This window comes from Vidua macroura, chromosome 3, assembly GCF_024509145.1.
Source record: "Vidua macroura isolate BioBank_ID:100142 chromosome 3, ASM2450914v1, whole genome shotgun sequence".
In the NCBI taxonomy this organism is placed as follows: domain Eukaryota; kingdom Metazoa; phylum Chordata; class Aves; order Passeriformes; family Viduidae; genus Vidua; species Vidua macroura.
The window spans coordinates 30,823,500-30,838,521 of NC_071573.1; the positions used below are offsets into that span (position 1 = coordinate 30,823,500).

Consider the following 15,022-nt stretch of genomic DNA (forward strand, 5'->3'; position numbering starts at 1 on the left):
TTTATGCAACAGCAAGGGCCTGTTGTCTTTCACCACAGGCTTAGGTGAGGTGGTCTTTGGGTGATCACAGTTCCTTGGCCACATAAAAACCCTACATTTCATAATTTTATTCATTAAAAACCTACATTCATAGGATTGGAAAAGCCTACCTTTAAGTTACATATTGGAGTTGTATGTAGCAGGGCAGTTGTAATCTATTCTTTAAACTTCAACATGAGTTTGACTGAGGCACTAACTCATTTTTTCTGTGCAATTCGCTAGCATTTTCCTTACTGGGACCATTCTCCAATGTCTGGTCCACAACCAGTATTTTACATCCAAAATGTGATCACATGCATACAATTGTGATAAAGGACTGTGTTGGGCTAGTGCTGGTTTTGTGTAATACTTACAGGAATATACAAAATCTTGTGCAGGTTTATATTCCCAGGCTCCAGACTGGTGGAGACATGCATACTTTGCTGATAGTCTCATTGTTTAGAAGGGGTACTAGATCACTGGAGAAAAGCCAGCGCTAATAGAAAGGGGAAGGAAAAACATAAAAATAAATCTCCTGCAGTGCAATGGCCACTCTGAAAACTTATCAATGGCATCCTTTAATTAGTGAGTAATCATACTGAATTCCTGAACATGACAGGTTATCATTGTCATTTTCATAATCCAAAGAAGAATGGGATATGAAAAGGTAAAGGGTTTATGATATATTTATTTTTCTAGTCTTGTATTAGTTTGGCCTCGTGTTCCTAAAACAATTGGGAGTGACTTCCTTGCCTTCCACATTGAGATCTTTCCTGATAGCTATATATTTGTTGTTCCCAAAAGTACTAGGAAGTAGACTTTAGTCTTTATCTCTTGGACAACAGCAGCCCTACCCCCTCTTTTCTCCAGATAAAGTAGTGAAAAGAATTCTGGAGTTGGAGTGTATCTGATGCGGTGGTCATCATCTGAGCACTGATCTATTTAATCTCATTTGAATTTTATGTGGTTTGAAAATGCAACAGGGCCTCAGCATATACTGATTTACTGATTGCAAAAGAAAATTAATTAGATGAAATATGCTGTGCTGTCCTTTTTCAGCAAGTGGGATCCCAGCGTTTCAGTGTCAACATGCCTCACAAGTTCAGCATTCACAATTACAAAGTGCCCACCTTCTGTGACCACTGTGGTTCATTGCTCTGGGGTCTTTTGAGACAAGGTTTACAATGCAAAGGTAAGGCACCACTTCAGAGCTTTTTATTTTGCTTTGTGAGTGACTTGTAGACTTGGAAAAACATCAAGTCACTATGTCAGCATGTACAGAAATAAACAGAAGATAAGTAATGGAGCAGTGTAAGGATTTCCATCATGGTTAGAACACAGTCCTTACCCTGTTGGCAGCACCAGTTAATAACAGATGCAGACATTAGAAACACATTTTGCATTCACTCCTGTGTAGTTTTATTGCCATGCAGGATATTAGAAGTTAACAAAAAATTATGAGCAGGGCAATTTACATACCTTCAATGTATATGCCTTTTGTGTTTTCAGGTTTGTTAAACTTTTTAAACATCAATATTCCAGTTACTTTTCTCTTTAATACTATTTTCAAAAATTGCTGTTTTATATTGGTTAGAGTAAGTAGAACCAGTCCTGTGTGCCCATGTCCAGAATATAAGGTATTCTGATACCCAGTTAAATCATCCTTTGTGATGGTCTGCTTAGCCCCTCTATTCCAGAAAATAAAGGATTAAGTTATGCCACTTAAGGGCTATATACTCTGTACAGGATCTGTATGTGAAAATATGACTGGAAGGTGCATTTGTTTCATTTTAGTTGTCCAAATGGGTGAGAAAAGAGTATGAACAATTGTAAAGCAAAGTAATATTTTAGAAATAGTTAATAAAATACTTCCATTTGTAGGTGGAAGGAAATTACGTAATGAAGGAAACGATTGTCAGGTTCTTAGGAAGTAGTGCCTAGTGGAATGATAAGCATTTTCATTTTGTTATGCCTTAGGAATGGATAGGTCCATCTTCATAAATACAAAAATCATGTTGTGTACACCTCTCAACAGCAGAAACGTGGGGCTACATGTATAAATACATTATCTATAAAAATACATCCTTTGCAATATTTAGGATGACACACAAGTATAGGTGAAGGTCAGACCTGATGTTTCATGTCACAAGTTGCTGAGCAGCAAGGGAAAGAAGAAATTTCTTTCACGGCAAAGTTATATACAGTGAGACTTCTGAAGTTCAAGCCTTCCCCTGTAGTTCCAGCTAGTGAGCAGTGAGGAAATGTTAGGCTCTAAATGCTATTACTTTGCAGCTATTGAAGATTTTACTCAAATGCTGTCTTAATTATGGTGAAGATGCATTCAGTGAAGATTTTCAATTGAATCTGGGCTTTTTTCCTCTTTGATTTCTTTTTTTTTTAACCAGAACTATAGTGTCTCTCTACCTAATCTGGGCATACATGAGTTCTCTTTCATATTCTAATTCAAGTACCATACTGTTCGTTTGGTCTTAACTATTATTTTTCATACTGTGTAGCAGATGCATAGAAACAATAGTGCAGAGAGTGTTGCTTTCTCCATGTTCATAAAATTATTGCCTATAAAAATACACTATGCAGTGTTCTCTGCATGGAATCTAGAACTCCCCTGAATTTAAAATGTCATTTTCTCTGTGCTTGGTTTTCTCTCTTTAACAAGTGCTGAGTGACTCCCTTCTTCAGAGATGTACTTCCTTGCCCAGTATAGTTATTAACACCATGAGGAGCATATAACAGAGATTTATTCTTCTTCAGATTTTTTTCACTGGTTATTTCTGTGCATCTTTTTACAAAATACATTCATGAAGTTGGACTGAACAATCTTTTCCTGCTATTTCAAGCAGCTTGGCTCCTCAGTGTCCACTTTTATGGATCCTAGCTCAAACGTTTTACTTACTGCTGAGGTTTTGTCACTGAATATACATTCACTGAAAATACCATGTTTAGCTATTTCTTTTTGCTCTTCTTGTGAGCTGAAACATACTTAAAAAGGAAAGTCACCAGTTTTCTGAACCACATGGTTATGGCCAGATTCAGTGTCTGGGTATAGTCTCAGAGGCAAATGTTTTTTTCTTTAGGGGCTGTACAATGAAAGCTTTGTGGTTGAAAAATATAATTAAATGTAACCTTATAAATACATATTCTTATAATTTCATTTTCTCTAAAAAATAAAGAAGTGAGAATTTTGAACAATTGAATATTAATCTAGGATTTAATCACACTTGCAGCTGTGCTCTCTTTATGCCTTGCTCCACAAGAGGGCACTGAAGTCTCAGATAAAATGTCATCTGTTCCTAACAAATCCACACTTCACAAGTTTTAATGGAGCTATGTTCTTGCCTCTGCCCCATAATTTGGAAGCAAAGTAACCTTTTTTTCCTCCTCATAATAATATAATGATTTCAGGAGATTTAGGGGAAAGAGCTTAGTAACATGATTGCCATCTAAATAAAGTAGGTGTTTAACCCTTAATTTTTATTAAAACTTAAAGTTCTGTCAGTTGTATGGCTGCCTACATTAGAAGTTAATCTTCTTCAGTAAAATAGTGTAAGAAACAGTAATACATAAGGATTTAATATTGTGCTTCCCATAGTGGACAGTTAAAATCCAAGACCTGAAGGACTTTTCTTCTAATTCAAATTAATTTAATAGTTACAGGATGATTTGATAGTTTCATTTATTCTTGTGTCTGTTCTGGGCAAGGTATGAAAATACAACTCTACATTGTCATATCAGAAGAATAATAATCAGGTTAATAACTTTATATTAGCATTGAAGTATACTTTCAAATCCAGCTAAGTGTTTTCCTACTGAGATTGTATTTATTTGAAGAACTTATTGATAGGTCCAATAAGATTTGATTTAGGTAAGGCAAATTCATGCCAAGACAGTATTTAATTTACTGTATTACTTTTTATTTCCTTGCAGTTTGCAAGATGAATGTACATCGACGCTGTGAAACAAATGTGGCACCAAACTGTGGAGTGGATGCTAGAGGCATAGCTAAAGTTCTTGCAGATCTTGGAGTCACTCCAGATAAGATCACTAATAGTGGGCAAAGGAGGAAAAAGGTAATTTTACTATCTATTGTCACATAAAAAAAACCAGAGAAGTATGACAGTATTGTAACTTTATTAGTTGGAATTCAATCCTACTCAAATAACTTGCACAGTAACTTTCTTATATGTCAGTACAGACCTAAGACTTCGAGTTTTGTTTTGTAAGTGTAAATCATCTATTCTGAATTTTGCTATGAAATTATTTTGACCTGGTACAATATTGCAGACCTAGACTCTATAATTTCTGGAAGGATTTTGAGGAAGGAAATTTGACAGGCAGACAATGTCTGGCAACAGTTAAAAACATAAATGCCTATTATGGCTCAGAATCGGCATTGAGTAATTGATTGATTGATTGGCAGACAGCACTACTCCCTCCACAGTGTTGTAAATGTTGATAAACAAGCAATGTGCTGATTCTCATGAAGATGAGATGTTTGCCAAATGACAATTCTGGAGTTATCATGCCTTTTATAGGAATAACGAGGCTGTTCTAGAAATAAAAAGCATAGGTCACCCCAAGTACATCCAAAACCACTGGAGTTATACCCGAGTGATGATGTGTATCCTGGATGAGAATGGGCCCACACTTTGTATCTCTGTTTGCATGATTGTCACAACAGACCCATCAGTCTCGCAGAAAGCGGCAATTTGTGCCGTAATTTCTTTAGAGGTTGACAGTTGCTTCTGTTCATTTTCTTGCTTGTTGCACACTGCGATCCCCTGTACGCTGTTTTAAAATGTTACAGAAATGTAGCAAACTCAAGGATGAATTAATTGATCTGACACTCCTAGGAAAAGGTGTTGTCATGTTGTTACTGCATGAGGTAGCTTGCAGTGCTTGCTGATACATGTTGTAGTTAAAAGTATTTACTGGAGGAATTTACAGACTCAGCGTGGCTTCTCAAAACTTTCCCACCACTGGGTACATACATTATGTTTATTTTGTCTTAAGAACCTGCTTTTCTTTCAGTTACCTGTGTTTTCTCTCTTTGTATTATGGCTTCCTTTTCATGTGATGCCATCTACTGTATGGCTGAGGTTCTGCCAGTGAGAATCCATAGGGGTAGAAGATCTTCACTGTCCTTCATACTTCTACTTTTGAACTAAAGTTGTTGAATTAAATTTCTTCATGTCATGAAGATCATGCCTCTTGGAATTGTTCTTAGCTAATTGCAGGTGCAGAGACTCAAGCACCAGTTCCGGGATGCGCATCATCAGAAGAAGATAGATCGAAATCAGCACCAACATCTCCATGTGATCAAGGTCAAACAAGTATTTTTATTTCCTATCTAACCTACTTTGTCACACATTTTCCTGGAGTAAAAAAAAATATATGATCATAAGCCTCTATAGATGCAAATTAATAAAGCAGTTACCACCAGAAATTGAAGCATTTAAAATTATGAACTGTAAAATCTTTTAAAAAAGGCCTGCTTCTCATTTAATTTAAATCTGTGAAATTAGATTGCTTTTAAAGGGAAAATTATAAAACGGTCATCTTAAGATATTATTAAGTTTACTACATGGGTCCTTGTCAACGAAGTATTTTATGGAAGTAGTTTATGTATTTTGTTGTAAGACTGGAAAATGTTTTAAATAGTAACACAGAACTTGAGAGAGCCTTTATTTATCTGAAAACCTATCTGTTAATAAGTTCTTGAGATAAAATTGACTCCTTGTAATTCCATGTTGAACATTTGTAATAATAAAAACTTCCATCCAGACAGGCTCTGCTAGCATGTCCATGTGGTCTCTAGAGGCTTCTTAAAACCGTGTTTCCTTTCAGCAATTTATTTTGTGCATAGATTTGGATACAGGCATTTTAATCTTCACTGATATGACCTGATTTCGTTGAGCTGAGAAGCTGATTGATAGAATGTGTATGTCAGCAGCATTTTTTGAGTCTAATAGAGTTGTTTTTAAAAATCAGAAATCTGTGACCTCTGAATACAGAACTCATTTAAATTTGTAAACCTTTTGATTTCGCAGCACATTATTTTCATAAAATCATGATTTTTTAAAAATATCTGATGTTTTGTTTAAAATAAGAACCAAGAATTTGTTTACATTCTCTCTTTAATTTGACCTTTTTAGCTGTGCAGTAACGTTGTTGCTTCCAAGGCCATCAGGCAGAAGTACAATGCAGGAGCTCAGGGCAGACCCTGAGGACTGTTAGTCAACACGACTCTCTGTATTTAATACTGAGAAACCTTCGGAACCATTTAGCAGCTCTACACAATTGCTGCTTGAAGCAGCACTAGGAAGTGGTCAAACACTTTATTGGCAGGCATCTGATAACAGCTGGAGCTGAATAAGATGCTCCATTCATGTTGACTTCAAGGACTGGGACACCCAAGTGTCCTTTGAACTTTTGGAGACACAGCTCTAAAATACTTAAGCAGGAAGATGAGTAAGTGCTACAGGAAGATAGGGATATTCAAAACAAAGTACTTCTCTGTGGTACAGGAACACCCAAAGTCACTAGAACAACTATTTGGCTACTATTCTGACTTATCTTTCAAGTTTTGAATATGTCATTTTCTGAAGTTCATTTTAAAAGGCCACCCTTCCTGTTAGAGCAGGGGTTCGGCTGATTACTGTAAGGTGGAGAAGCAATTTGCTAAATATGTACTCTTAACCATAGAATGCTCTTAAACACAGCTTTCAGAGACGATGAATGTCCCTTCCCACACTGATACAGACTGGTTTTCTGACAGTTGGTCAAAATTGACTTTTCTTCACATTTCCACAGAAATCAAAGAGCTGGAAAACAACATTAGGAAAGCATTATCTTTTGACAATCGGGGAGAGGAGCACAGAGCAACAGCTACAACATCAACAGACAACCAGCTTAACAAACCTGGGGAGAATGGTGAGAATGGGGAGGTCAAACAGGCCCAGAGCAAGCGAATAGGTCTTGAAGAATTCAACTTCATCAAAGTATTAGGAAAAGGCAGCTTTGGAAAGGTGGGTAACTTTCCCTTGCCCCCCTTCTTTTCTTCTTTACGTTTTTTTTTTTAAACTAGTTTTCAGGGGTGGTTTTGACTGTACTGATTTGGAAGTGTTCATATTGACATTCAGAAAGTGCTTCCAGCCTAGGGGTTTTCTTTTACCCAACTGATCAAAAGTATTAGTCTCCTGATGTGCTTGCCTTGTCTGTACTTTAGCTCACTTGGTTAACTACGGTTAAGCCATTTGAAATAAAATGTCAGTGCTTCATTATTTTGGGATATGGCTGATGAAGACACACATAGCTACATACATACTGTTCAACAAAATTGCTTGTGGTCAAGCAGGAAAAGTCAGGTCAGATATAATGTTGTGGGGTTAATTTACTTTCTTGGTAATTCCCAGTTCAAGTTTACTTATTTCACAGAACATTGTGTGTACTTGGTTTTCCTCAGTGGGTGTGTTCAGTGCTGGAGGAAGAGAACTGAAGCATTTCCACTCAGATATAACAGGGCTTAGACAGCTGCCCAAAATACAGCGTAAGCAGCAGAGATGTAACTCACCAGAGTTCCCATAATAGGGAATTGGTGAGGGTGGAAGGGGCATTGCTGTGTTTATAGGGCTTATAGATTTTCTTTCCATACTGTTGTGCTCCATGGAATCAAAGAGGTGCACTGAAATATGAATCTGTTTCAGAAGTACACTCTTCCTTCCTTGATATTACGGGAACTTCACATGCAGAGGAACAGGGCTGAAGCAGTTCTTTTGTGTCCCTGTTTTCTAATCCTTTCTCTGAAGATTATCCTGGCTCCACGCCAGAAGTGACCTTAAACAGAATATAGAGTCTGAACCTTAAACAATAGTAGTAGTTAAAATCAACAACTTGAAAGCAGCTGGAATGGTAACTTGGGATTGTATACAAAGTCCATCACACTCAAATCTCACTACCAGAAGTAGGAGATAAAAGTGGGAAATAAATTTCTGTTTTACATCAACTTCCTTCCTTGTTTAGTTTTTGAGACCTCACTAATAGGTACTCATTAAGATACTTAACTAACAAACAGAACAGATACTGTCTGTTTCAAATTTAAAGAATACCAGAGGTATATACTTCTAAAATTATAGTACTTTACCTTTTATTTTATAAATTGCAGTTTCATTTAGGTAAGTATGTAACTGTCTATTTTCAGTGCAGTCAAACCCATATGAAACCCTGCATTTATGGCATCTGTTGTTCATACATAAAGAGATTTTTTCTTTGGTTTAGGTAATGTTAGCTGAGCTAAAAGGAAAAGATGAAGTATATGCAGTGAAAGTCTTGAAGAAAGATGTCATACTTCAAGATGATGATGTAGATTGTACAATGACAGAAAAGAGAATTCTGGCATTAGCACGGAAACATCCATATTTAACACAACTTTACTGCTGCTTCCAGACAAAGGTAAGCTAGATGAGTCTTTTACCAGTTTCTCCACAAAGAATAACACTGATTATTTCCAGACTGAAAGAAAACAACACTAAAAGTAGAGCAATAATTTGAAAATATTTCTGGTAAGTTTTTTAGCACTTCAGTGGAATTTTACAGGAGTATTGGCTGCTGTTAAAAAGCATAACTATTATTACCTTGTAAGTACCAGGAGATGGCAGTAAATGAGTTAAAAAAAATTTTTAAACCCACATGCATAAAATACACAAAAATGGTGCCTACTGGGGTTCCATTTTCTATTTCTTTGGTACATTAATAGGGTGTATCATTTGTTGAATTAAGTCCAAATGTTTTTAGCATCCAATATGCAATATTTGTGTGTAGATTTGCAGAAAAGCAATTACTATAAGATCTTCTAGCAAAATTATCAGGAAAGATGAATAGCACAGTGGGAAAGCCATAGGAAAATGGCTAGTAGGATCAAGATTATAGTGCTTTGAATATAGAAACAGCAAACAGTTAATAGGTTTATACAGTTCTTAAAATAGTGAATATGTGCTAGCGTTTTATATGCTTTGAAGTTGGCATAAAGCAGTGGCACGGGAAGGCATGTATGTCTGTGGAGGGTGTTTAACATTCAGAATTTTATTATATGTGTGAACATATTCTTAAAATGTTTTAACATATTATTTTAAAATGTATAACTAGAATTAACCATGCCTTTCAGATAAAAGAAATTATTAAAAGATTGTAGTGGGGTGAGGTGTAAACTCTGTGAACAGAAAGGGACTTTTAGGACTGAGTGCACTCCTTGGAGTGTAAATAAATATATCAGCAGCCTGATGTAAATCATATGTCAGAACATTAGTAAAGATCAGTAGTACATTAAGTAAATTATGACAGAAGATTCTTCTGCTACTCCTCTGATTTCCTGGAGATTCCTTTCCTTTTGTATTTTTGGTCTGCTCTTCTCTCTTTTGTACCATGCTTTCTGCCTTCCTCTCTGCTCTCCAAAGCCATTCATCAAAGATACTCAGAAGTTCTTTTCACTGCCTTCTCTCTTCCCAGATCTCTTAACAGAAAGAAACTGTAGTTTGTGGTTTTTCTTGAGCTCAGTGGAACTCATACTGAAGTGGTTTATAGTTACAAGTCGTAGGCCAGTGTCTCTGTCTCTTACAATCAAAACTACACCTAGCGATGCCTAATCAAATTAAAAATCCATAGCTGAAAAATTGAAGGGTTTTCTTGAGAATGTCCTATGAACAATTTACAAAGAATTCTTTCTAAAGTAACAAAAATACCAAATACCAAAATATATGAAAAAGCAAAAGCAATACATCTGCTAAAAGTACACATTTTTCATGAATGGAAACAAATGAAAATGTACCAATTAAATTAGTCACTGAATTATTTTCTCAGGTTCAGTAGAAAAACGGATAGAAAAACTTGCTTGAACAAACATATTCTATGGTTTAAATAGCTTCATTGAGACAAAGGCTGTCGTACAATAGGTTTTAAGTGTGTTTCACAGTAGTATATAGTTACTTACACTGCTATTGTGTGCCATGGCATGGCGGCTGTACTTAGCAGAACTGGTCCCTGAAGTGATCATGCTGGAATTAAATTTTGCATTTCAAGTAAGAGCATATTTGTCGTATACACCCTGACTTAATGGGAAGGTTGACTCAGTATTCATTGTCAAAGCACTCAGAGGTTGTCTTTATGTAATGAGATTACTTGCTTTGTTCCTCTTCCACAAAAATGCAGATGAAGAAGTTTGACTTTATATGCTGCAGTGTTTTCCTTCAGTAATCAGCTGAAAACACTGCAGAAAAGTTGCCTAATGTGCTTTTTACAGTAAGTACATTTAAGTATTGTTTATTTTTTTATATGGAGCAGACTTTTCATTAGTGTCACTTACTGAATGAATCTATTATTATCATGGCAAGTAAGGGATAATATTTTAAATTACTTTGGAATTCAGAAACTGTGCCAAATAATGCCTAACACTGACATATATTATATACTAGTGTGGTTTTAGCCCTATATATCTAATTTCTCTTAACAATTCCATCTAGCTTCCTTATTTAAAAAATACTCTGATTTTTCTTATGTTCCTGCTTAATACAGAAGCAAACTTTGATCAAACCAATTTGCTTTAAGCCCATCAAAAAATGAGCCACCACGACCCCCCTGCCCTTATCAACATTTTAGATCTATTTTTAAAAAATTATATTTGAGTATTATACTTCAGGAGTAGTTTTGAAATATTCTTCAGTGATCTGGAAGTTAAGAGAGTTCCAAAGCTTGGGATAAAGTGTGCAAAGCTGATACAGGATGTTTTGTCTGCAATACTTTGAGGAATGAGCTCCGCAAAGTCCTACACATCAGAAAGAAGGTAAAATCTACAGGCAGGGCCTCAGCTGATCTGGATTTTTATGTGGAAGGAGCATTACTCTTTTAGTGCAGCATATCTTGTAAAACTGTGTCACCCTTGCACAGTATTTTTCAACACTCTTACAGTATGACAGCATTTCCCTTCTTGGTTTGCCAGGGTATGGTCATTGTGTCTGTCAGCGTGTTCAGAGGTTTGAGTTGTGTTTTGCCTGTGGTGTCTCAGTAGGAATGTGAATGATGAATGCTGTGTTCTGTATTTGGCACTCCCATGGCAAAACCTGCCCAAGGTCTAGCATACAGGGTACAGCATCTTTGTAACAACTGACCTTTGCTGATCATCATCTTTGGTTTATTCAGGACTTCATTGTGTAGGTATTACTTTCTCAATAAAGGTATTGAGAAAACATAGGGCATTTTCAAGGTTTAATTTTGTTTCCACTCTTCCTCATATCTTCTTTATTCTGTGTGTTGGTCCCTTGATTCTTCAGTAAGGGGTATCTTACCTGACAGTAATCTGATGCTGCTGAGTTCCCCTCTTCAATGTCCTCTTCCCTCCAAGCTCATATCCTGCTTCAGGGATCAACTATGGAGCAGTATCAACATGAGGTTTTATTGATAATGCTTCAGTCAGGTGGATGACAAAGGGGATTTAAATGTTTCTAGACATGTTTTCTCTGAAGACATCCTTGTCTTCATTCAGTTGAATGTTTCTGAACTGTGAGAATTAAAGTGCTCTTTATGGAAAGCTCTAGAAAATAGAAGTAGCTTCGCTTAATTCCTCCTACACACCTGTCAACTTTCTTCATAAGTACTTAAAATTTTCTAGTCCTCTACCCTATGAGAAGCATACACATGTATGTACATACCCTATAATTTATAATGAATTATCCTAATAAATACTTAAGAAACGAAATTGGGTTTAAATTATTTAAGGCAATGAAAGCTTTATTATGATAATTCAGTATAAAATTAGAAGACTAGAGAGCTGGTGCTTTTGACATCTGCCATTTTATTTTTTTATCCAATTTCATAAAATCAGATAAATTTGAAAATAGTGCTCACCTTCTCTTTTCATAACACTGTGTTTCACAGACATAGTAAAGAATATTTTTAGTGCACAAAAATGTTCCTGTTGAATGATAAGAGTTGCAGAACTTGTAAAGGACACTTAGTCAACATTATGGCTATTTCTCTTAGAGGAAACAAGTAGTTAAATGAAGGGTAGACAAAGTCAGTTACTACAGGTGAATAGTCAGACTTATGCCACCCATAAAAGCATTAACCTTCCTTACAGTGTTAAAATCACAGCAGTGTTAAAATCCATAGCATAGCTCCTGGGCCAACCTGCAAGGCCATTCACTTCTTTCCTGTGCTGTGGTGTTGTAAGGCAGAGATCAGCCACGTGACATGGCAGGAGGACATCAAGAAGGGGCTGTAGTGACCCCAGTGTGACTGTGCTGATCCCTTAACTGTTACATGCTACCTGGTGGCTTGCTGCTTTATCCTGGATTGTGAGTCCTGTGGTTCAGGTGTTACTCCTTTCTGCTGTTTGCACTGAACCTAGCACGCTCTGAGTAATGCTAGAAGTCTGGTGTTTATAAAGCTGCAATTCAGGATGTTTTATTCCATTTCAGCTGTCATCATGTCCCTTTGTTATTCTGAAAAGTCCCTGTACCTCTTTCTACATCAGATTCCTCTAAAAACCAAGAGTAATTAGTCTTCCTTCCATTATGGTTTGTATTTAAATATTTCTGAAAAGAGTTTCAATTCCAGTGGAAAGGTATAAAATGGGGTTCCGTTTTTAAAGTGATTTATTTTATAAGAAAGTGTAAAACACACAAAAAAAAAAAAAGAGAGAGACAATCAACATGCTTACAATTTCTCTAAGTCATGTTTTCTACATTAATTTAGGAAGAATCCTTATAGTATGTGACCAAAACTGATATTGGTATGGTTAAATAAAGTATTTTTTCTTTTATGTATATTTGTACGAAAAAAAATTAAATGTCTTCTGCCATTATAGCTCAGATGAGTGTCATTTATGATATACACTGCAAATTAACCTGACTTGCCACTGTTACATTCATCTGGGACTAATCAGAGCTTATAATCCATTTTATCTGGTATTCTTGTACTTTTGTTGCTAAGCAGCTAAAGCCATTATACAGATATTGCTATATGGGTGTAATCAGTTTAACACAAGTTTGCATTGCCTTTTATTACTGATTAGTGTCAAATTAGAACTTTTTAGGGCCCAATTCTGTTCATTATTATCCCTGCTTCAGTAGATTTGTACGTGTGAGACAAAAGACTAAATTAACCCCTGTATTTGCTATTGTAATGCTAAAATATTTTAATACAATTTAAATATTAAATTATTGACAAAGGTTTCTTAAAGATAAGTGTTAACTATGGTAAAAAAGGTAGAATAAAATTGTAGGTCAGCATAGAGTGATGTTATTTATACTGTTTCTATTATGGTACCTATTTATATACATTTATGCACATTTATATTCAAACCTAATTTAAATATTTTATTCACCTGTGTTGCTATATATGCACATACACAGAATATGTACAATAGTAGGTATTTTTAAATTCCAAATCCTGGTTTATACAGGTAGTTTATACCATAAGAAATTAAAATATACTGACTTTGCCTTTTTTTTCAGAGTATTTCCTGAAGCACTTGAAGTTAGAATGCTATCTGGTGGTGTTTCATATATCATACAGTTAAGAAGTTATGTAAATATACAAAATTTTGTCAGAATAAGGTTTTTCAGAAATTCATGTAGTGTTTATGTTAAATTTCGCTTTTCCTGGTGACTGCTACCCAGTGTGGATGCACTGACCATGATCACTGGATTGTCTGGAAGTAGACACTGTGGTCAAGAATAGTGGGAACTGTAATCATTGTCTCTCTCACACACACGAGCCCCTGTTTCCAGCATGATGATGACCCCATTTTGGGCAAGCTGCTATTATGCAGCTCAGTTATTGCTAGCTGCTCTTGAAGGATTATTAAAGCCTGGTTAGCTCACTGAAGATTCATTGTTCACATTAGTCCCTTTAGTGTTAAACTCCAAGTCAGGCTAGCAGTGCAGCCAGCCTCATCAAGGGCCCGCAGGAGAAATTACTCCTCCAGCATCAATCAGAAGGGTCTAAATGCTCCTCTTTCAGACAGGAAGGACTTTTCTTTTGTCATGTGGCACCCAAACTGAACAGGATTCTTTCACACCATCTCAAAGCTCGGGCTTGTTCCTAGTTTGCATATGTACAAGTGAGTGCTGCAGCTGCAGTTCCATGGATTGCTTTGCTGTAACCAGCTGAGGCCTCGACAGTCCCGGGAATAGTCCCGAGTCAGCGTCTGTGGCCAGGATTCTGCAACTGCCGTCATGGAATAGGTGAGGGCAAGCTGGAGTTTGTGCTGACTTTTTTTTTAACCTTGGTCCTCATGCCTGCATGTTAGGGTTTTAGAGTTAACTATGTCAGTAGTTCACTGTGTTAAAGGCATCTTAGTGCAGCCAAGCGTAAAATTCAGCATCAGGATTTTAATCCTGATCTGATCATGTGCAGACAGGAGGTTTTTAGGATAACAGGTAGAGCTAAGGGCCTTTAAGGTCTCTTGGACAGAGTAGCTGGAATTACATATTAAACACTTGGTAAAAAGTGTGTTTCTCCAGTTGAGGCATGCTTGAAAGGAGAAATTCTCAGAGTATCTACCCAGATGCTTTGCCAGTAAGTTCCTTGGCATGTCTATCTTTTAGCAGAGATTAGAGGAGACAGGAACACTGTCATCCAAACAGGGTGAAGGGGGTAGCAGACTTTCAAACTGGAGTAGTCCCCTCACTTACTGAGTCCACAGAATCTTTGTATAATCTTGTGCTATGAATGTGTTAACATTATTCTGGTTGGTTTCTGATCTGTAATTCTTAATCTTACAGCTCTTGTGGAAACACAGTCCTGTTCCTCATCTAGCAGGATAATTTAATATTGCTGCTTTAAATGAAATTCTGCATGTTAAAGCTGTATTGTGGCTTTCAGTTTAGTTTTGTCTTGGGAGAGTGGGAAGGATAAGGATAATATGACTTGTGGCAGCATCGCTTGGAAGGAACTGGTTTATAACAGGATCTGCCACTCTGCAGACGTCTGC

The 15,022-nt window shown here is 36.4% G+C and overlaps 1 protein-coding gene across 1 annotated transcript in view; it reads left to right on the forward strand.

Moving 5' to 3' along the window:
* The window catches only part of PRKCE (protein kinase C epsilon), a 287,426-nt gene that overhangs the window by 180,142 nt on the left and 92,262 nt on the right, over positions 1-15,022 (forward strand). The window contains exons 6-10 of the mRNA XM_053973801.1: positions 1,078-1,210; positions 3,964-4,106; positions 5,264-5,360; positions 6,850-7,064; positions 8,314-8,487. Of these exons, the coding sequence (XP_053829776.1) occupies positions 1,078-1,210; positions 3,964-4,106; positions 5,264-5,360; positions 6,850-7,064; positions 8,314-8,487 (762 nt within the window). The remainder of the gene's footprint in view (positions 1-1,077; positions 1,211-3,963; positions 4,107-5,263; positions 5,361-6,849; positions 7,065-8,313; positions 8,488-15,022) is intronic.